Genomic DNA, 25156 nt, shown 5'->3' with positions numbered 1-25156 from the left:
TTTGAAATAAGAATCAAATATGAATATTAGTCTTTGAATATCGGTTAGAGAATGCTTGAAAACATTTTATAGCGTCATCTTAACCGCACCCTAGATTTATTATTACATTTCGAGAGGTGAGTGTATCTGCAGATGGTGGGCGCTTCTGGTCCACCATCGGCAGATACGGCACTGCGTACGGCGTACCGTGTCTGCCATCTTGACGATCGAGTTGGCGGACATCTCTCGGCACTTTCGGCTTATCCTGTTCTGAGTCGCGCGCAGTAACATCGGCATTCGCCATTACACTAGGGAGTTAGATACCTCGGTGATACCTAGGTAAGAGACCTAGAAATCTCGTCATCCTGTTCCTCGGTGGTTCTGAATCCGCTCCAAGTAGCTGTGGTGGCGGGAAGAAAAAACTATTTAGTGATTTTGCGTCGCAATTTTGGGTATCTTTCTGACCCACGCGACTTGGAGGAATACAATATCCACGGGCTCGAATGGAGGGCACGCCGCAGACGTCGCAGTCTATCACGCTTGTTGCGGAACATGGCGTGATATGCAGGAATTTGCTGACCACGTCGACCCCGCGGCTCACGCCGACGGGGAAGATCAGCCACGCGAAAACCCGGGTCTACACGCAGCGCTACAGGAAGGAGTGGGAGCAAATGTCCGATTTCAAAGGTACGCACATACACAGACACACTGTCTCTTTGTCTCTTTCATTCTTTCGCGCCGTTTCCAGGGAGCCCCATAGGGTCCCTTTATGTTACTCTAGGGTAGAAATTCATTCCTGGATCAATTTTCCGTATACTCTAGTCCACTGATTGATTCCTGGTATATTTGTCGTTCTGCTGCAACGTTCAGGGGAGATGGACTTCTCGTTGAGCTAGTGCTATCGCTAGCACGTTGGCAGACTGCGGCGGTACGGAGCTTCGTTCTCTTCATTTGTTTTTTTTCCATTTGAAAAGGGAAATTGCGAGAGACTAGAGATTGCTAGAGATTCGAGTGGGAATCTGGTCAGAAAATCGTTGGATGTTGCACTGAATATTTGCGACTAGTCAACTTGACTGCATCATCAATGATAACTACTTCTGTAAATGAATTATGAATAGAGAGCATTATGAGATTACCAGTATTTATTCGTCAAACTGGTAACCTAAAAAAAGAATCCGTTACATTTGCAAAGTATGAATCCCTTTTATTTCACGTAAATCTTGTAGGATGTAATGAGTAATTATTTTATTATGCAGGTGTGATTTTCTAAAAATATGTAAGAAAAACTTGGAACGAAAATCAAAAAGTAATGCAGTGTTTAACTTTTTTATCCCACCAATGTACTTTTGTTGAGAATCTACATTGAAGATGAGAATAACAAACCGCAACGTTGATAGTTCGGTGAATAAGAAAGAAAATTTTGAGAAAAATATTTTGAGGAAATGAATACTAAACTTTAATTATATCAACAATTTCAGTACTAGCAAGGTTCCAAGTAACAAGGTGATATTAAATGATAATGTTTCCAACGTCGATAAAGATAAAGATCTAAATATTATTTGATGTCATCTGACTACTTGGGATATTTATTACTAGGAAAAACTAAGAAAATCTGGAATTTTCATTATAAATTTTTTTTTTTATAAAATCTTATTCCATTTCCCTTGGTATAATAAAATAATAAAATAAAACTTGGCAATTAATGAAATAAAAATAGAAAAATAGTCAATTTTTATCCAAGAACAGAAAAGTCAGTGTTAATTTGATGTTATATTGATCAAATTATGACCAGACAACAAATTTGATTAATGTGACGTTGAATTGGCATTATTTTAACTTCTAATATTGGATAGATTTTATTTTTTCACAGTGCTGGAAGATTCTATCGGCGCATGATGTGATAGCACACATTCACTCAAATTAGTCAAAATCATTGTCTAAAAATTTTCTAGCGCATCATCAAATAGTGTGTATCAAAGAAAATTTTATATTAGTTAATTATGGATATAAGATATTGGGTGTCACCTAAACTCATGCAAAAAAAGAATTTATAACATATAATTTTTTTTATCATTGCCAAAGTTTCTAAATTTCTGAGTTGGGAGTCTTTGTCAATGTATAAGTAAGGATAAAGTAGCAGTTTATCTAGTTTTGCTGGACTATTATAACTGTTTTGGTCAAATATAATAGTGAAATTAAATGTTGTATTCAAAAATAGGACAAATTTGTAGTTTTTTATAATTCTTGTTAGTATTCAATCAAATTTTGTAAGAGAATTTCTTGAGAACGTCATCTAGAAATTTGCTGAATCCTTTGTTATCCTTGGTTATTATGGGATTTTATTGGTTTTCGGAAAATTTGTTAAAATTTTACTTTAATTTTTAATATGTTAAATATTAGATTGATATGTGAATAATTAAAAAAATAAGTGCCATTTTTTAGTCAAAGATATTGAAAAATAAATATAGTTTTAAGTTGAACAAGAAAACATAACTTTAAGGCCCGATTTTTCATTATCTGGTTAACTTTTAGTTAAACATAACCTGATGTTTTAACCAATGAGCTTCACCTATGACATCATTATGAGTAAATCTCATTGGATAAAACATCAGGTTAAGTTTAATCACAAGTTAACCGGATAATGAAAAACCGGGCCTAAGTTAAACATAGCTCTAAGTTAAAGAAGAAATAGTAATATCACATTATTAAATTGAAATTTAATTTAATTTAATAATAAATGATGCTAACAAGCATCTAATGTGGCAGTAATACTAATAAGAAACCCTTTTTTCTAAAAAAAAGCTATAAAGAATTTGTGAAATAATAATATCTCAGATAATAATACCTCAAATAATAATACCTACAGATGAAAATTTATTTGGCGCTTAATTTTGCGAACTTGAACATGTATATAAAATTACTAATTTATTACTACTAATAAATATTAACACCAAGATCTAACTATCATCATTAAGGCATTTTGATTGTTATATTGTGTCTTCACATATCGGTCAAAGTTTTTTATTATGATTACTATTATATTTACTATAATTTATTAATCTTTTTAATTAAAAAATTTATCTAAATATATATAAATATATAAAATAAAAAAATTATAAAAGAAAAATACCTTTCTAAAAACAATATTTTTTGTTATTTTATATGAACTTAATGTACAAATAAGATATTAATTTTGTTCGGTCTATATTATAATTGAATAATCTAACTTTAAAAACTTACGAATTTTTAATTTAATACGAATAATGTTTTTCAAAATTAACATTTATTAATTTAACTTAATTTAAATCTTAACATATTTTTTAATTAGTTTTTGTTCGTGTAATTTTTAACGTAACTAAATTTTATAAATTAATTTTATATTAAGTTTATCTTGATTAGAAATATATATTAACTTGATAAACTCTGGCAATAATATGGGTGGCTTACACATCCATCTACATTATAATTAATAATTTAATATTTGTGTATAATTAATATACGCAATTTACGTATGAATTGTATCTAAACTATGTTTATATGCACAAATAATTTATAATAATAATAATAATAGTCATATTCCTTATTACATTGTAAATTAATATTGTGTGTTTTATTACCTTTCAAATTCTAAACTAATGAGCAGACAAATTGTTATATGTTATTTAGTTCAATTTTTTTCACTATCTCAAATTTTCAAAACTTAAATAATTTTTCTTTGTGATTGTATGATTAAGAAATATTAAAAACCCATATATAATAAAACTTATATGTATAAATGTATTGTTTCCAACATGTATTTATTATAACAGGCCTATCCAAAATCCGGCTTGTGAGCTAATAAATAGAGCAAGATAGAAAATACAAAAACAAAAAAGTACTTTATCGAGGCGACAGAAAGATGGAAGCTCTCTTTAGTTTGCGAGTCGGATTTTGGACAGGCCTGATTTACAATGTTTGTAATTAAATTACAAATCTTTACAATTACAAAAATAAAGTTATCGCACTTTGTTATTATTCTTGATTTTTATCTTATTTTATCTTATTCCCAGAATCTCTAAATTCTTCTTAAATTCTCTCCTACCTGTTGTCAAATATTCTGTATATTTAAAGATAATTTTAATTATTATAAATATATAAATAAAATAAAATTTTAATAAATATTACTCAATAATTATTACTTGATGAAATTTTTAATTATGTATGTACAGAATTTGGCAACAAGAGAGAAAAGAAGAATTTCTGGATGATAGAATAAAACAAAAATCAAAAATTACGATTAAGGTTTTTTTTTTATAATTATAATTGTCTAATTGTCTTAATTATGATCGTCTATTTGCTCTAGAAACTTTGTACGTGGATTTTTAAACATTTATAATTACAAAAAGAGAGCCATAAGCGCAATTTGTTATTCTTGATTTTTGTTCTATAATTTAGAATTACTTCTTAAATTCTCTTTCATACGTTGCCGAACATTCTATATGTATATCGCCGATGCCACTATCTTTAAAATATGCAATGGAACATGAGAGTCGCGAACTGAAGATAAGAACTTCACCAGTTAAATAATTCTAATTTCACTCTGTTTGTCTTTATAATTAAATTTTAATCTTTAATTCGGAATCTCCAATGAAATAATAGTTTGTAGACTTTAGTTAAGCGAAGGATTAATATATTTATAATTAAAAATAATAGTGTAGGCTTAATAAGATTAAAAATTTAACAAAAATTTAGAGCAAAACTAGCTAGATGCTTGTGCTAATTTATATACACAAATTGAATATATAGTAGATAAATAATAAACGTTTTGTATGTTGAAACAAATACCTTAAAATGGGCACCGTGAGAGATATAAAAAAGCACAGTCCATCTGCACTATTACTTCTCGTCATAAATCTATGCAAGAATTACTGTTATACTGAAGATGACCTCGTGATAAGTCAAAACGTTTGTTATTTATATATTGTATTTGATTCATCTGTGTAAATTAATATTACCATGTAACTTGTCTTGTTGTAATTAAGTTTTTGTTTAATATATTTATGATTTCAAAATATTATGTGCAGGATGGTTGACTTCAGTACCTTGTCAACCGACTCGTGCTTATTGTCTGTACTGTAAGAAGAATCTACATGCACACCGTTTGTCGTTGCTGAAACATACATGTACAATGAAACATCAGCGCTCGGCTTTGTCGTATCAATTGGACGAGAAACGCACACGGAAGTCGGAGTCCGATGCACCCGAGGTCGCGCTTATGGAAGAAGTTGAGGTCAATATAAATTTTTGTCAATTTTTATACGTACAAGATGTTCTATTTATTTTAAAGAAATTGTTATTTATTTTAGAAATGTTTATTTTTAATTTATATGCTAATCTTTACTTATATTATTTTTAATTTATTTATTTATATAAGTTGCAACACAATTACTACAGTTTATTCTTTTATAGTTTATTTTTGTGGTATAAAAATTGCAAGTCATTGAAAAAAGAAAATATGAAACATTCATGGAAACATGATATTGATCAAAATAATCATAAAAAGTACATAATGTAACTAAGCCTTATACATTGAGATACAGTAGTTTTTGTAAAGTTTTGCTACATTTTAAGAATCTGTAATTATCTAATCGAGTTACCTTTAAAGGACGGATAGAATCTTACAGCTTTTTTAAAAGCAAAATTATAATTCATTTTTTGTTTTCAAACAAGACATTATTTTGGAGTTATTATATTAGTTTTCTGTTCTTCACGATAATATTTAAAATATTTAAACGTTGGTAAATTGTCTAAAGATTGGTTACAACTAATTCAAAATTCAAAATCACGTGGCGACTGGATAATTAAAAAAAGAATAAATTTTTATAGATGTTTTTGACGCCATTGTGTTCAAACAAATATAAGGGAGAATGGGGGAAATTTGGACGCTTAAAGGAGATCTCAAATAAAAAACAATCTATAGGTAGTACTTACTTTTTATGTATGAACAACAGAACCTTGTTTAATCTTTTGCCAAAATAAAATAAATTATAAAAAGTGTTGTATACAACTAAAAATTTTTTGCTTCTTGTGTTGGCTGTATAATAATTTCTTTTTTTGCTTAATCAAATAATGTTCATGAGATAGAAAACTTCATTTCTGCCAATCGGTATGAGATTTTTTTTACAAGCCTAACAGCTTTATTTAATTTTTCTTATAATAGATATATGTTTTTGTTTCTTTTTGATATACTTTCGAGACATTTGAAATGAAACAATTCGCTATTACTATAAGAATAATAAAAGTAAAACTATATGATCGGAAACATCTCACATACAGTGTTCAGTATTACCCTATAGCATTACCTTATACCTTGAAAAGAACGAAAAAAAACGTATATGAACGTGCACATATTGGAAACGTGCACACAACATTTTGCAACCAATATTAAATAAATAGAATACAATTCATCATAATATGATTGTTTAAATAGCCACAACACAGAAATACGCTGATCGAAATATTGGAAGAAATACGTCGCCAATATTTGTTATGGCTTACCTTGAAACGTGTGCGCAATCTCCCGTCATGAATGTTTGTAAACACTGAGGCTACGTTCCGTTTCACGCATAATGCGCATGGCACATCATTTTATCCTTGTAATTCCCTAAATGTTAAACAACGACGAAATGATACATCATGCGCATCATACGTGAAACGGAACGTAGCCTGAGCATGTCGAGCCCGTACACGCGAGACTCTGCCGCGGGAAGCGACAGATTACAGAAAAATATCATGATTACAGTACTCGATTTTATCTGTTGTCCGTACTTTCCCCATTCTTTTTTACATATTAAATTTTAAAAATTTTAGAAAAGAAATGAACATACTCGTATTTCATACGATTAAAATTGACTGTATTTTATGATAATACAGTCAATTCCTCTTTAGAGATTGCAATATTTTTTTTTTTTTTTTTTTTGATAAATTTCGGAATATAACCCTACTCATGAAGCAATTGAATGTAAATGATTAGATCTATAGGAACCAATTGCTAAATGAGCAAGCTGTGTTCATTGAAAAAAAAAGAAATGCAACTTTTTTAATAACCGACTGTACGGAATGTATTGTGGAGTTGGATTCTATGGCTCGATTTTACATTTTTTTTGTTTTTTAATTTTATTTTTCTACATTCGTTCTTATTTTTTTTTTAATTTTTTGTTTTTTTTTCTTTGATCCAATTTTTATCATTAAATTTGAGAAAAAAAAAGTAGTTTGCAAAAAGTAAAATTTAGTATGATCTGTTAATTTGAAGTTAATATACTATTTAGGCACAAATTTTTATTTATGAGTACGTATAGTCACTGATAACTATCTATCAGTTAATTTTAGTATTAAAAATCCGACAGAATAAGTACTAATAATAAGAGTAGGTACAGTATCACAACATGTTTACAATGTAAAAGATTAGCGCCATTATATTGACGCTTCCATTCTGTAAAGGTTAATCAAATAATTAAATATCAAAATTAGAAGGGATTAATGAGGATGTGGTACAGCGAATGGAACGCAAGTTTAGATAAATATATATGTAATTTTTTATTTAGACTATGGATGATTCTCAAACTGGATTAGATGAGGACAATGATGATGATATCGAGTATGTCGTTGAAAGATTAGAAACGGACGAGGACGATACAATAGAATTCAAAGATATAAAGGAAAAATTTGAGGAACAAGAAGAAAAAGAGATAATAGTAGGTGATAACAACCAATCCAATGAGGATCCTACATCTGTAATAAAGAAGATTAAATTATTGCCCGAGGTAATTCACGCAACAAATTATACATGTATAATAGAGAGTAATAATGTTGTTAACAGAATGTTTTATACCAGATAAAACCTGGAATCATTTTTAGGAAATTTATTTTTGTACCTTTGAAAATTATGGATTATTATAGGATTTTATTAATATTCAGAGAAATTTTTGGAATTTTATTTTTAAATATAACTTTTATCTCTTTCTGACAAAAAATTTTTTTTTTTATTATTTTTTTTTACTAATGCAAAATTTCAATTAGCAATAAATATGGCATACACATTGTACATTCACGTACATAATATTTAAAACTTAAGTAGCTTTTTTTTGGAATATAAAATAAATTTATTTCTCTTAAAGATTCTCTAATCTTATCTGGAATTTTGAATAAAAGTTTTGGAAAATTTGGGGATTTTCAAGAAATTTATTTTACAAAATTTGAGTAAATATAATGTCACCTAATAATGTTGTTTAGTTGTCTATTGGTTTTTCAAATTTTATATAATTTTTTATATGTTGTACAGCAAAAATGTCGAGAGAAAGATCCTTTAGCACAGGCAATGGCACACGTTCACAGCGAGTATCTCGAGGAGGAAATCGGGGACCAGGAAAACGTGCAGATGGAGATGGTAGTAGAATCAACTAATGATATATCTGGTTTATCTGAACCAGTGGATAACTCCGTCGAGAAAATATCAAAATCACATGAAAATGAGAAAACGGTAATCAAAACCACCAAAAATGGGCAAGTCCTTGTAAGTGACATCCTTGACATTTTACCTTTTGGAAAGTAAAATATAAACATTTTAAAACTGTTTAAAAATTAAAAATTAATAAATGAGTGTAATGGCAAATAAAATGAGCGAAAAATTTAATATTAAATTATATATTTAATATACATATTTACTTATTGCGTAAGTCTTATATTGTACAAGGTTTATTAATAACACATCTTGGTATAAGAAAAATCGAGAAAATTTGGAACTTATAGAGAATTAATTTTTATTATTAAAATTATGATATTTTTGTTGGATTATAATCGTACTTATAAAAATTTTTGTATTTTGTAATTTTACTTTTAAATTTAAATTTAGTTTTTTCTCTGGCAAAACTGTTTAATATTTTTTTTTGTAATGCCAAATTGATTGGCAATAATATGATATAACACATAAACATACTCGAGTTTATGAAAAAATTACATTACGTTCTAAATTGATTGTGTTTATCCCTTCTTGAATTCTGTATTTTCAGTGAATTTAAATCCGTGTATTGCGAATAGATCATTGTATTTAATTTATTTCTTTTTAGTGTTTTTTTAAATTTAATATTAATAATTTAAATGGCTTTTCTTTGTTTTATATGCGTAAACACATTTAACATTGAAAGGTATAATAAAATAATTTTTGAAAGCAGCAAAAAATTCTTTAATGTTATCTGGAATTTTTAATAATATTCTTGCAAAATCGGGAATTCTTAAGAAATTAACAATAATATACCTGAGGAATTAACAATAATATACTTGAGCTTGAAATATTCAAATAATAAGTTACATGGTCTAAAGTGCGGTAACCGTTGTTGATGTCAAATTTGTAATAATAATAAGAACTATTCACATTTGTGTTGATAAAATTGTATTATACATACATACTTTTCCACTTTTTTACTGATGGTCTTCTTTAGTGTTCTAATTGGATGACATAAAATGTAATCATATTCTATCTCTTATTACAAATTGGATTAGAGTCCAAACGTCTTTTTAATATAAAGCTTACGTTGCACATTTTTTGGAATTTATGATGTGTCTTGTTGAGAGAAATTATACTTACAAGGGAAACCTGCCAGCAGTGCAAAACTGATTTTAATAAAATTTTATGGGAGTGTAGTATTTACTTATACTTTTACTACAGTAAAGCCGTAAATTGCAAAAATTAGGCATTCTCAAAAAAATAAGGATTAAATATTTCCGTAGTACCTATAGTAAAAAGAACAATTGTTGAGTCAGCAGCATAGCGTCCAACGTTAGGAAAATCATACTTACAATGGTCTCCGAGAGAAAAACGGTTTTATTGTTTATTTTTTCTTTTTGCTAAACCTTATAAAAAAGTTAAAAGCTATAATGGTACTATAGCTGCTTGAAATATTTACCCATTGGCAGAGCCGATGAGGGTTTTTTCTGCCCTAATTGGGGGAGAGGGACACCGTCCCTCTCCTGCCTCTTCTCTTGATGACACGGAGGTAGAGCCCAAGGTCCCGGCCGTCGCCGGTGACCCCGAGCCTAAACGCATTTCCTTTAAAAAAAAAGGGTGCTTGAAATATTTAATTGTCATTTTCTCGAGAATGCCTAATTTTTGCAACTTACGGCTTTACTATAGTAAATGTGTGAATAATACACACCCATAAAATTTTATTAACATGTTACGCAGCAGTGCAAATGTGATGCACTGCTGACGAGTTTCTCTTGTTAGATTGGATTACTGTCATATAAAAAAAATTTAATCTTATTATAGAAAGGTTATAGTCAAAATATAATTATTAAATAGTAGTATTAAGAAATTCTTTTACAACATTTGTAAAAACACCGTGGTTATATTAGATATATAATTTTATTAAACTGACATCCAATATTGCTTGTTTCATCGGCCTTTTACAATCATTTATTTGTTAATTTTTACACGAGCTTCTTGATATTCCTTAAAAATCAATTTTAAATTTAAAGTTAAATTATTTAGTTAAATCAGTTAATTAAATCTAATGCTAAAAATCATTAGCTGAGTTTTATATATAAAATTATAATTGACCAAATCTAAAAAAAAATATTGTTTTATTAAAATATTTAGCAGCAGGAAGACAATAAGAATCTGGTCGTGACCTCATCATTACTAAACACGGCTTATCAGACAAACATCTCAACGAGTACCGCACCCACTCAAAATACTATTAATTTTGTGCCGATCGCACCAAATATAAAGACTCAAAAGACTATCACTCTGATGTGTGGTAACAAAACCTTCACATTAACTGGTGGTACATTTCAACCGGGTACGCAGTACGTGTTGACCAAGCTTAAAGGCAAGCCAACAGCATTGATGCTGACTGATCAGAAAAAGGCCATCGCGGTGAACGAGCCAAACAACAAATGCAAAATGGAATCTATTGAAACCGTCAATCAATCACCAGCTATTCCTAGCACCAGCCAGCAACCAACTGCTGCAGCAACTGTCAATCAGCAATCTACTAGTACTAAAGTATCGTCTAAAAAAGTAAGAAAAGTTTAATTTTCGACCTACGTGTATTTTTTATGTAATTTAAAATGCAGATTATTATTGTTTTCGTTTATTTTAGAATACTTGGACAAAACAGCAAGTGAAACAGACTGTATCAAGAAAATTACGTATTTCTACGTACGTTGTGGATACTGTCAAGGGAGTTCCAATTGGTGGATTACAAGTTAGCTTATATAAATTAATGGATGGTAAATGGACTTTCTTGAATGAGAAGTATGTGTTTTTTTCAATTAATTATTATTACTGTTTTGTTTTCTTATTAATTTATATTCATATAATTTTTATATCTAACTTTTATAAGTAGATATAATGCATACATATAAATAGATATAGATATAGAAGATAGATATTTTAAGTCCGTTTGGCTGCACAACGTATTGTGGATATTAGAATGTATCGTGCATACATATAGAAGATAAATTTATCTTCTATGGGTAGATCGGGAATCAGATGAAGATGAAATAGATATTTTATATATCTATCTTCTATAGATATAATTCTTATATTGTTACGCCCAGAGATCGGATTTGAGCTCCTCGTACTCGCACTCGCACTTATGTACTTCTACACGGGAATAAAGGAAACATTTTTTCTTAAGAGAAAAATTAATTAGATTTAATGAAATATAATGTAAATAGTTTAAGAGATACAGAGCACGTCCGATTGATAACTGTTTGATTTGTTGTCCTGGGAACACATCTTTCTATTTCTTTACGCTGGTAGCTTAATTCGGCTCACTCAAACTTGATACAGGCATAACAATCTTGCCGAGATTCCCAAAAGTTTAGATTGCGACCCATTAGTAAATTGTAAGTTTTGGTGGTCGCAAAGTTTTTTTACAATTGTACAAGTCAAAAATAAATTTCGATAGATATTATAATTACCAAAATTTTTACACAAAGAAATGATTCGCGTGGACGTTGGTGTGAAAACTGCTAATATAAATTTGACTGTAAAACTTACTTTTTGTGTCAAGTTTTTGAATTATATCTATTTTTATTCTTTAAAATCAATCTTTGTCAACGCGCAATTTTTTTCACCGAGATACATCAGTTGGAAGATATAAACTTTTGAAAGTATAGCCCTTTAACAAACTGAAGGAACTGGGCACAGGTAAATTAAATATATTTAAAAGGCTTTTAATAGGCTTTGATTTTAAGTTTAGTACCTGTTAAAAGCAAATACATATATAATAAGACTGGCTTATGCAGACTATAACCATAAGAAATTTACGAAACAATCGATTATTCTATAAAACGACTATGATTGGCAAATTTCTTACGGTTACGGCCTGCATAAACCAGGCTTTATTTTTCATATTGATTTTGTATACATCTTTATGATACGATTTAAAAACTATTATAGCTTTGATATTTTGATATTTGGATTTTCGTCTTGATATAATCTCAGGAGATTACTATGAATGTCACGTGAGGTCTGAAGCCCTGTATATAAACTTTTAAAAGTATGATGGAGTATTGAATGACGAGGGTTGGAAAAGTTGCTTCGTAAAAGTAACTAGTTATAGTTGCAGTTTTTTTCTTCCATAAAGTACCTAGTTACAGTTACTGGCTTTGAAAAGTTACTCGTTAAACCTTGCGTCCATAATACTAGAAATCGGTCTGAGACTTGGACAGAGAGAGAATTGACCAACTGCATTAATCAGTTGGTCGAATTGATCAAATGTATCGAATTTGTCAATTTTTTTTATCTGAAATCTCAGACCGATTTTTAGAATTGTAAATAGGGCTTTGGAGTTACAGTTGCTGAAAAAAGTAACGATCAGTTACTTTTCTGTTAATTTCTTGTAATGTAATGCATTGCTATTTTAAATACTATATTCTTATATATATTTCTAACATTACAAAATTATTTATATTAAAACTTATTTTCAAATCTAGGGACGCTGTAATGCTGAGTGCATACATAGAACTTAAAGCATACATGGATTTGGCTCCTATAAGCGCATTCCGCTTAATACTTGCAACGTTTGCGAGCATTATTTGCCATTATTTAATATTAAACGATAACAACGAAATGATGGCAAGTGTTGCGAGTGTAAAGTGGAATGCACTATGTGGCTTCTTTAGTGAATTATGTTGCAGTGGTCGATTTCTGGCTATTTGCATTAGAAGGTGCATTTAATACACGGCATTTAATGCACAGCAATGTATTATACTTGCTCATTATTAATAAGCGATTAGCAGTCGATTATGATTCGTTTTTTAACGTTTAATTAATTACAAATTACATTAAATTGTAATTAATTAATAAGTTTGAAATATGTGAAGTAACTATAAAAGTAACTATTATTTTAGATACTAGTTATTTAAAAAATGCAACTAAGTTAAGTTATAGTTAGAGAAAAAAGTAAGTTAAAGTAAAAAAAGAAGGAAAAAGTAAGTTACAGTTACAAAAAAAGTAAAGGCCATCACACGTAAAAAAATTTTAGTCGTAATCATAAGGCTGTGAGCAAATCGACCAATCGTAGTCAAAAGTGCGGTCTTACGTTTTAGAACGCTCGACTGTGATTGGTCGATATTCTTATGGTCTTATGATTACGACTAAAACTTTTTGATGTGTGATGGTCTTTACTCTAACTGTAACTTCGTTACAAATTACTTCTCATTCCTGAGAATAACAACTTTCAAAAGTTTATATCTTCTAACTGGTATAAGTATCTTGACAAAAAAATCACACATTGGCAAATGTAAATTGTTTTGGAAGAGGAAGGATAGTACTATATGAGGCTATTGATTAAAATATTAGAAATAATTTTGCTCTTTAATATTTTTATGAATATTGTCAAAATTGTCACTTTTGAGCCATTTTATCATTTCTCGAAAACAATTTATCTCCAAAACTTGACGTGATACGTACTTTCTGCGACTAGATTCGTGTTCAGTGTACAAAATTATGTAGGAAAACTATTAAAAATTTTTAAACAAAAAGATCTCACAAATTTGTGTGGAATTAATTTGCTTTTTTTTGCGAGCTTTTTCATATCCACTAAAACTAAATGGATCGTAGATGTTTGCCATTTTAAAAAATAAGCCGCAGTTCACATTTGGGAAATTCTGGTCTATTTTAAATAAAATATGAATTATTATTTATCTTAAATCTTTTAATTGTCTTTATCTTTCAACTCTAATCAATTTTGAAAGAAGCTTGAAGCATGAAACATTATTTTAGCACTAAGAATTTGCTATGACTATATAGCTCTTTCTCGATTTAAATTGTTTTGTACAAATTATGGTCTTGATTCTAATATCTTTATATTTTGACACAAAAGATCTCTCAGCTTTTTTGTACGATTTTAAACTTTATATAATTTTATTTCATACGACAATTTTTTTACTATTAAAATATTTGATATATTTTGGTAGTATTAAGTTGCTGCAAAAGTTTTTGTCAATGTTGATAGATGTCAGTACATCAGTGCATTAGTACGATTTTATAAGCAGAAACGTTTATGGTTTTTGTAAGTTGTCATCTTTGCATTAATATTTATGTATAGTAAGTCATAGCTGTTAACATAACTTTATATTTAATACTATTGAAAAGAGAGCTAGATAAAGATTAGAATGTGCAAAATGATTTAAACGATTTAAGAACGGTGATTTTGATATTAATGACCCAGCATACACGGCATCATTAATTGATTTGAATAACATCGGTAATTATAAAACTGGCCAATCACAAGTATTCCTCTGCAAAATGGAATAACTGTAATTGGCCAGTTTTCGTAACTATGGATGTTATTAAACTCGATTAATAGTGACGTGTAATAGCGCTTATAGATAAGGAATGCCCCGGACGCCGAATATCAAATAATTATAATATTAGAAATTTTAAGGTTAATGTATAATATGTTTATCATAATTTTTTCTGAAAAATATTAAAACAAGTGTGATAAACAAAATTTGTTTGTTTTTTTTTCAGTAATACAAATGCGGAGGGTTATTGTAATGATCTAGTGGAGAAAGTGAACGGTACAATTGGCCGTTATAAGATTCATTTTGACGTCGATAAGTATTTCACATTGAAAAGAATAGATACCATGTTTCCTTTCGTCGAGATTGTATTTGACGTGAAGAATCCGAATGTTCACTATCATATACCTCTTTTATTGAGTCCCTTTGGCTACACAACCTATCGTGGACATAACACATAAAAAGAATGTGCTGTTGAATAAATTTCTTTTTTATAGAAACAGTTACGGAGGAAATAATTTTCACGAAGCTAATTATTTTTATATTATAAATATATATATATATTCTCAATTATACACGGTTGTTCAAAATTAATGGGCAACCTAATATGTTTTCTGTATCTTAATATCTTTATAAAAATAAATAAATCGAAGTAAATAGAAATATTAAATATTTATCAATATTTAATATTTTGTTATTTCTTATTTTATAACTTCTAAAATATTATTTCGGTAAATTTTTTACCAATTTTTCAATAAGATATTGTAAAAATAAAAATCACAAATGACACAAAGGGGGCCAATGAAAGTAACGGCGCGATTGAAAAGGCGCTAATTTCAAAAATAGTATTGTAAAAATAATATTAATTTATTGTCGAAACGTCGAACGTTTCAATTCTTTTTGGAATCTTCTTCAGCGATATAAAAATTACATACATCCCACAATTTTCTTCATCCTCAGTCCAACTAGGTATATACAGATATTTTATCCTATTCTTAGTCAGAGTTTTTCTTTCAAATTACATTATCGAGATCTTTTTTAACAAGACTCACAAATATTCAATTAGATTGAAGTTTAGTCTAAAAAATTAATCAAAAAAATTATCTTGCTCAAACAACAGTTTACCTGCTTTCACATTATCTTATTAGAAAAATTTATTTTGATATTGATTTTCAAAAATTTTTCTAATATCACTGTTGCTACTTATCATATTTCTTGAGTCTTGATATTTAGCGATTAGCACAAAATTAATCACATTTTGATTTGACGTTTGTCGAATTCATATTCAGAGCCATTTTGTACAAATACACTACAGAATTTTGTATGAAACAAATATTCATATACGTTGACAGCTCTAGACGGCATATTGAATTAAAAGTAGATAAAACAAATTTGAACTTCTTAATTATTTTTTTATTTTTGGCATAAAATTGATCAATTTGTGTTACATTCATGTCTATACATTAATTGTAGAAAAGGAATTTTTAAATCTGTAAAGGCAATTAGACAAATCGTATTCAGTTAAAGTGACTTTTAGATTTCCTGAAGAAGATCTTAAAATTATGAAGTTACTGATATTACAGATTTGTTCTTTGAATTGGTTTTACAGCGACTAAAATTGAAAACCCCTTTACACATTTAAAGTATATACAAAAATAAATACCAAAAGACTGGACCTTAATAAAAATAATAATCGGCATATAGTTTTTAATTTTTTGATCATAAAGTACAGTCTTCTGGTATTTATTCTTGTATGTATTTTAAACATAAAAGAGTTTTTAATTCTGTAAAGTTAATTCTAAGGAAATTTGAATCTCTAATGTTAGTGATTTCGTTACGCCAGTATTCTCTTAATTTTAAAGTGTTTATATTTTGTTATCTTAAGAAAAGTAAAGGTAAATTGATAATTTGCCACTTGCGAGGACTTCCAGTCTTAGCTTTGATTATTGATATAAACGTAACATGGAATTTATTATACTGAGGATGCCTAATAATTTTGAACATTACTATACGATTATAATATACATAAAACGATAATAAGAATATTTCCAGAGAATACGCATGTTTGAAAGACGTATGTTGGACGTCTTGAAAGAGATGTCTTAGACATGTGAACAGGCTCTTCATCGGGAAATTTTTTTTAATGTCTTTTTAGACGACTTAAAGGTGTTTAATGTCAGAAATCAAAAAGTAAAAGTTTTTTATATGTCTTAATCATATCAGAAAGTGGAACAGAAAACGTCTTTCTGTTGATTATAAGACCTCTAAAGACATCTAAAATTTTTATAACGTCTAAAAATTGTCTTTTAGATGTCAGCATGTTCTCTGGGATTATTAATGTTTTTACAGACAACATGTGTTTATATAAATAAGTTAGTTGTTAAGAATTGTTATGTGCATACAAGAAAAGAAAAAGGAATGGCTTTGTGCATAGTTAACCCTTTATTGCTTTTGTTTGACAAACGAACGTTAGTGTTGTGATACTACGATTGAAGCGAAATCCAAAGGCTAATTAAGAAGAATGTGCTTTCATATGAGTACCGCACCGCGCCTATGTGTGTGTTACTATACTTAATGCAACGTTGCTACGTAGTGGCACTATATTCTTAGATAACAGAAATGATTGCTGAGAGAAAAAAAGAAGTTAATTAAAAAAATAAAAATAATAAACAATCTTGTAAAAGCAAAAGAATCAAATATTCAGTTCATCGCTCTGTCACAGTAAATTGAGATTATGCTACGACGCGAATCGAATGTATACTTGCTTTTTGATTATGTGGCTTCAGGCTTTCCAAATCAGCCAGAACTTTTTCAGCAAACGGAAGTGGATTTAAAATATTAAATATAGATAGAAATGGATTTAAAGTCAAGGATCAAGAATTTGAATTCGGCAATGATCACACGAATCCATTTCTATCCAATTAAAATGCAAGAATTCTTTGAAACCATTTTAATCCATGAAGTGAAATTAAAATTATGGGATTTATATTTTTTTCCATCCAAAAAGTTATGCGAACCTTATAATCCATTTTAATCCATGAAACGGGATTGAAATAAAGTGATTTTTATTTTTTTAATCTAAAAAGAGTTTTCGCAAGTCATCCAATCCATTTTAGTTTATGGGATAAGATTGAAATGACTTAATTGTTATATTTTAATTCAAAATGTATTCAAATTAATTAAAATGGATTACAAATTTTCAATCCATTTCTGTTTACTGGATTGTTAGTATTATTTTTTACCCTGTTTTTGTGAAGTATACAAAGATTGCAATAATAATTAAAACCTTTGATAGAACCGATTGATTATGTCAGCAACCCTCACAAATTTATTTATTAGATACTTGAATATTTATGAAACATATGAAATAATTATTATAGTTGTTGTCATTACGATTATTCGTTTCAATATAATTATTATATGAGTAATTATCTATTACATTGTAAATTTATGAAATTTTATTACAATCAAAAAGTAATTAAAGTTAATAATAAATTAAAATGTAATTTGTAAAGGTATTGATATTTTTTTATACAGATATTCTAAATTATTACAATAATTATTAAGAAGTTTTTAAATTTAACTCTCAGCTGACACTCTGCGTGTTGTACATCCGGGTTATTTATAAAAATGCTTGGCATTCATAAATTGTTTGCTCGTTCTCTTCTAAATATTTCGAATATATTCAACTTCTCGATTTCCGCACCTATTTAGTCTTTTTTTTACTTTTTAGCGTATTGATTAAAAAAAAATTGTTCAAATTCTCTGCATTAAATATCAAGATATACGCAATTGAAAATGGTCGGGTAACACACTCATGTGTGGCAAAATATCGAATCTAATATAGTGTGTCAGCTGAGAATTAATTTACAAAAAAGTTTCACCAATAAGTTATAAAGTTTACCAAAATAATTCAAAAATTATTGCATACGTAACAAGACGTAACTTGAACACGCAATTTACTACGTACGAATTTAATGTCTTGTCAATTGCGTTACCGCTGCTATTGTTGAGTAGTGACGGTCGAATATATCAAGCGTCCCGCCCGTCTATCGGCCAATTAGATTCATTTAAAAAAATCGATTTCTTCGAAACTATGGACCAGTGACTGAAATTGCCGGTGAGTTTTTTTTTTCTCCCAAGAACAGCCTATAAAAAGCACAGCGCAATTAAAAAGTGCTTTCCAGCTATAACGCAAGTCAACACATTCGCAAATGCTATGTAGCTAGTTTTGTGTCGCTCATAAATACTAGATTTTTATATTTGATATCCCTGGAGCGGATGCCGTTTTTCCTAGCGCGATTTTGAAAATAATGTCAAATGATCGATATTTATCCATGGGAGTCTAGCTTCGACAGAAGCAGTGTTCCAACTACAAGTCAACACTGTGTAACACAGTGGATTCGCTGGTTGATCGCGTACGCATAAAAGCGTGGTTGGGATTGCTGACACAATCCATCTTAAGTTTTGATTCCCTACTAAGATTTTGTATTCCCCATATATCCCGAGAATTTATTGCAAAACGTATCGGTATTGTGGTCTTTACAGTCCCCGAACATTTACAAGGGGGGCTAGTATCACTAATAGAAGAAGAAAAAGAAGTATAACACAGTGTATGATGCAATGTGTTCCGTTTTACTGGAAAGCACCTAAAATTTCCAAGCCTGGTATTCCCTTGTCAGATGTACTAACACATATTAACACATTCAAAGCCTTTAACAAAAATTGTACTAAACAAAATTGAAAAAATAACCATATAAATATAATTTAAACGGTTGTAAGTGAAAAGTCAGAAAAAGTTTTAGAGTCAATTTTTATGTCGCATCTATGCAATTAAAAAAATCACAATTGTGAACTGAAAGTTCTCCTCATATGAGAGCAATAGAGGGTTAAGAATTAGTTTTATCATAAATTAGATTTTAATAATAATGATCATATGAAATTTCTGAATGAATTGATGGACGCGAATAGCTTTGATAATTATCAATATTACTCTTATAGAGTTATGATAATATTTAAGTAGTTTATTGTGCTTTTTTTCACAGTTACAAATTTTTTTTCCTAATATATTGTGTATACATTGTTTTTGCGTGTTGACTCGAATTATATATATAAAACTTCGTACATGTATTTTTTTAATGTTATAAAACTTTAATAAATGTGAACCAATAACTACTAATCTTTCAATCGTGCTACTATTATTCCTTGACCTTTGATCCGTTTTATCTGTATCCAGACAATCTCTTGGAAACTGCATATGTGTTCGAGCGTAATAAATTAGTTATGTTTGCGACGCGAATGCTGGGCGTGTCGATAGTGGAGTAGTCAGATCGTTTTCTCAAGTTATTAAAGTGTAATAAAATGTAACAAAAACATATAAATACATCCCCGTAAGAAAAGTAACAAGTTGAAATGTTTTAAATTCACGAGGTGTTTGTTACCAGAGAATCCTGAAATTTTCTTTTTTATCCTGTGTGAAAGCTGTAAAAATTTTTTTCATAGAATTTTATTTTATTTTTGAAACTCGTCAAGGATATTTTTGGAATTTTACTTCTAAATTTAAATTCTGTTTTTCTTTTTTGTTAAAACTTCTTCAATCATTTTTTCTTGATAATATAAAATTGATTAGTAATAAATATACATATGCAAATTCTCATATAATTCGTGCGATTAAACAAAAATGATAATACATAATATGATCATATGATACTTATTCTAAATTGACATTACGTGTTTAATCACCTTTCAAATTCACTTTCACTAACAAGGGAAGTTCTTAAGATGCATATCATTGATTTTAATAAAATTTTATGGGTATGTAGTATTCACTCACACCTTTATAGTAGTAAAGCTGTTCGTTGCAAAACTTAAGCATTCTCGAAAAAGTGACGATTAAATATTTTCAGTATTTATATTAGTACAGAAGAATGATTAACGATCAATCGACGTAGAGTAGGGCGTTAGGACGTTGTCTAGTACTTGGGGTCCCAGGTTCGATCCCAGCGGTTGATTCTTTTCTTTTAAATCTTATATTTTTAAATTGTTATAATTTTTAAACTCCTTTTAATTATTTAATGTAAAATGTTATTTAAGAAAATCAAGAAATACAAAAATGCTCTTTATTATTAATTAAATTAAAATTTTTATGGAAATTTTTCACAAAAAATATATTTGCAATAAAAATTTATGACTGCTTTAAAAACGTCAAAATAAATGTTTCAACAAATCATTATACCTACAACGGTCTCCGAGTAAAACGGTTTTGTTAGTTTTTTTTTTTGTTTAAACCTTACGACGCTCGTTTGTTTACTCTTGCTTAATTTAAAACATAAAAATCAAAGGTTTAAAAAATAAAAACAATAAATATATTTACAATAAAAATGTACAAATGACTGTTTTACACTGTTTTTTTTTGTAAATTTTTATTGCAAATATATTTTTCTTGTGTTCATGAAAAATTTTAATTTAATTAATAATAAAGAGCATTTTTATATTCCTTGATTTTTTCTTAAATAACATTTTGTGTTAAATAATTAAAAGAGGTTCAAAAATTATATATAATAATTTAAAAATATAAGATTAAAAAAAAGTTAGCCGCTGAAATTTAACCTGGGACCTCAAGCGTACTAGTCGACGTCCTAACGCCCTACTCTACGTCGCTTAATCGACAATCATTCTTCTGTAACGGTACCAATAGATGCTGGAAATCATCATTTTCTCGAGAATGCTTAAGTTTTGTAACGAACAGCTTTACTACTGTATAGTAAAGATGTAAGTAAATACTACACATCCATAAAGTTTTATTAAAATCGATGATATGGATCTCGAAAACTCCCCTTGTAGCTAAATGTGCATTGCGAATTATTATGTATCATATTTAGGTCATATTATTTTTCATAGTACTAATTTAAATTTAATATGTAAAACTTAAGTGACTTCTTTGTGATCGTATAATTAAGGAACATGTGCAATAAAGGAAATGTGTAATAGAAAAAAGTGTAATAAATTTATATTAAAGCGGCTTTTAAAAAATTCTCTAATCTTTAAGTTCTCTAATCAGGAATTTGGAATAAATTCCTGGAAAATCCGGAAATTCTCAAATATTATACAAAATTTAAGTAATCACCCTGTTTCTCCCGAATAAAGGACTATTTTTGAATTATGTTACTTTTCTTGCGTCATAATATAGAACGAATAGCTCTTCTAAAGAAACTTAATGAAACTAAAATTAACGAAACTTAACTAAATATAAAATCTGGAAATATATTTAACAGAGAAACTCCATAGATTTAAATTTAAGCATTTTCCAAATTTTTTTTTAAAAGTTATTTAATTTTTTGTTTACTGTCGAGTCTTATGTAAAATCGCGTTTAGATACTCGATAAAAATTTTTTCATATATAATTATATTAAATTATATAAAAGTATATATAATTATGTTTATCTATTACATGATTATATATAATTTTATTATTTTTACCAGTACGTACATAATGTACAATTACATATAAATATATATGAACGTATATGTTTATGATGTATAATTTTATATAATTATATTGTATATATAATTACACATAATTATATATAAAAAATAATTTTATTGAAATATCAGAGTTACTATATTTATTTTCAAATTTTTGATGAGACAGTAATATTGCGAACTAAATGTTTTACATATAATTAGAGTTTTAAGCAATACTCTAATTAATATTCGCACTAAAGATAATTTGGATCCACTTGTTCAAAAGTTATTTATTTAAAATTATAACAAAATTGAATTGTTTTTGCTACGTAAGCCATTATAAGTCGAACTTTATTGTTTCCTTCTTTACAGTTTTCTTCTTTATTTAAGGTCAAAATTCAGATATTCACGATCCAAATTTTTTCATATGTTCTTTGATTAAAGAAAAAACAAACCTTAAGAAATCTGCAGTTTTTAAATTTCAAAGACTTTTAATTAGTAATGTAGAGCCAAAATATTCTTAAACATAATATTGCCAATCTATAATGTAGTAAAAATCCATAATTAAAAACGATGATTAAGTTCATCTTAAATTCTGAATTTCTATTGCAACTTATGTGATTGTGTTTATGTTCTTTGTGTATTTTTATATGACAGATGAGTGTCTCTGTAAATCTAAAGGAACAAAAATTGAGTATTACTACACACGTTTTGGATACTAGCAGAGGTCGGCCTGCTGATAATTTGTTCGTGCGTCTTTATAAATTCGAAAATGACAACTGGACTTTTCTAAAAGAAAGGTGCGTTCCGTTCAGATCTTTTTATGTATATATTTTTATTATTTCATAATTTTTATATTTTGTATTTTTTTGTCATCTTGTATAACCCCAGCCAGAAATGATTAGTCGAATCGACGTCGATAATACTGGTCGATCGACGGTCGAAATGTGTAGTCGATTCGACTTAAAAATGGGCTTAAATTTCGACCAGTCATCGACAAGTCGATTTGATGTCGAATTAATACTAATTTCCAGCGAGAAATGACCTATCAAATCGACATCAAAATAATATCATTTTGATGATTTTGATGTCGAATCGATGTCGAATTGACGTCGATTTTGTCATCATTTCTCACTGGGAATATCTAGAGATGAGATTATAACAGGTAATATTAACGTGAACTTGAGTAATATCGAAATGCTATTTATTACTGTAATATATTATTTTAATATGTGAATAAAATGTTGAGTGAAAATATAAATGCATATGTGTATTTGCCAAACAAAATATAATTAGAAATGCTTATCTGTTTCTTTGAACTTTTTATCACGTCTTCCAAAACTTTCATCATCTTGTTTTTGATATAGAGCATTCTTTAACCATTGTCCTATGTATAATGATAAATCCGTAACAAATACATTAGGTCTCTTGTTATGAATTGCGCCTAGAAATAAAATGTTTTGTGCAAAATTACTAGACACAAATAAGAAATATTTGAAGGCAAAGTATTTTCCTACTATTATAAAAAATACAAATAAAATTTATAAAGTAATATGTATTCACCTATAATCACTTCCCTCAACAGTAATTTGCAAAAAGGTCTCTTTTGATTGCCATCGCTTCGAAAATTGTATTTACATGCAAAAGAATTACTAATAGCTGCAGCCATAACTGAATACAATACTTCACTATCATTTACTTTAAATTCTTCTTTGGCTTTTACTTTCATTTGTGAAAAATAATATACCTAATATATGATAATAATGTAAATAAAAAAAACATTATTTAACTAGAGATAAAAAAACATTATTTAACTAATTAGAACAAACTATTTCACAATTAAAACATAAAATCAAATCAACATAGTAAAATATTCAAACAGACCTTTAGCTCTTGAAGAATGCACCAATAACAGTGAGCGCTCACTCAACTGTAAGACGCAACCATTCAAGAGACACAATTGCAATTCGCGCCAAGTCTAAAAGCGTAGCGCAAGTGATGCATACTTATATTACCGTACACTGCCGTTCGATAATAGTACTAGTTATAATTTATCAACCTTGTTTGCATGATAATGATCAATGTGGGTGCATTTCGGGAATATATTTAATAATAATATAATAATATAATAATAAAAAAGATAATAAAAAAATCTTTTTTCTACATTTCTCATTTTACAGAAAGCTTATAAAATTTGACATTATTTAAGGTTTTTAAAAATATCTTTAGAAAAATTTTAAATATGATGAATTCTTATAATAATTATAAATGTTATAAGATATGAAAATTATTATAAATATATATGTGTATGAAAAATATTAGTGCAGCTTAGTGATATATTCATTTTAAATGCCCGGGGAAAAATATTTTATATATAAAATATGTCCAAACATAAATATATACGATTATATATACTTACATGCAATTTATATTAATGTTATGTATCTTTATATGTAAATAAATATACATATAATTATATAAAATTGTATATAATTACATATAATATAATTATATATACGGACATATTTTACATATAAGTGTACATAATTATATAATAATAATATATAAAAAAAATTTTTCCTGAGTGTCATTCTTTTATAACAAATGTAACAATTTTTAAGATCTATTTATTGCTATTAAAAAGTTATTAAATCATGCAAATGATGCATGCATCTCTACAATTTGCAGATCAAGATTACATACAGGTTGTATGTTGATTTAATTGTGTATGCAAAAGAACACATATCGCATTCCGATATCTCGACTTTTTAGTGCATAAAAATAATGTAATAAAAAAGTAAAATATATACTTCGCCTTCCAATTTATGTTGATCTACGTAAAATTGAATAAAAGTTAATAGAAATTTTACAAAAATATTCGCAATTACTTAATAAACAATTTTTATGACAAAGTAGAAAA

General features: G+C 28.2%; 1 protein-coding gene across 4 annotated transcripts; it reads left to right on the top strand.

The window, feature by feature from the left end:
* Positions 1-226: 226 nt before the first annotated feature.
* Positions 227-19951, top strand: LOC105205126. Of its 4 annotated transcripts, none has more exons than XM_011174421.3 (7): positions 227-666; positions 5043-5248; positions 7563-7781; positions 8300-8497; positions 10613-11035; positions 11118-11272; positions 15002-19951. In XM_011174421.3, the coding sequence occupies exons 1-7, from the start codon at positions 483-485 to the stop codon at positions 15231-15233; spliced, it is 1617 nt and encodes a 538-aa protein (XP_011172723.1). In that variant the 5' UTR covers positions 227-482; the 3' UTR covers positions 15234-19951. The 4 variants fall into 4 exon arrangements, with proteins under 4 accessions (XP_011172723.1, XP_011172721.1, XP_011172724.1 ...); XM_011174419.3 differs by having other exon boundaries at positions 229-666; positions 8300-8530; XM_011174422.3 differs by lacking the exon at positions 227-666 and adding an exon at positions 687-907 and having other exon boundaries at positions 8300-8530.
* The last annotated feature ends 5205 nt before the right edge of the window (positions 19952-25156 follow it).

This window comes from Solenopsis invicta, chromosome 16 (genome assembly GCF_016802725.1).
Source record: "Solenopsis invicta isolate M01_SB chromosome 16, UNIL_Sinv_3.0, whole genome shotgun sequence".
In the NCBI taxonomy this organism is placed as follows: Eukaryota; Metazoa; Arthropoda; class Insecta; order Hymenoptera; family Formicidae; genus Solenopsis; species Solenopsis invicta.
The sequence above is the reverse complement of the archived record's forward strand: the minus strand, read 5'-3'. Positions and strand labels throughout refer to the sequence as shown.

What these genes read in the sequence shown, in the direction of transcription:
- LOC105205126 (XM_011174419.3), top strand. Translation starts at nt 483, where the DNA reads ATGGAGGGCACGCCGCAGACGTCGCAGTCTATCACGCTTGTTGCGGAA. An exon ending in GCAAATGTCCGATTTCAAAG is followed by an intron (nt 667 to 5,042) that starts GTACGCACATAC and finishes TATTATGTGCAG; the next exon opens with GATGGTTGACTTCAGTACCT. An exon ending in CTAAAGTATCGTCTAAAAAA is followed by an intron (nt 11,036 to 11,117) that starts GTAAGAAAAGTT and finishes CGTTTATTTTAG; the next exon opens with AATACTTGGACAAAACAGCA.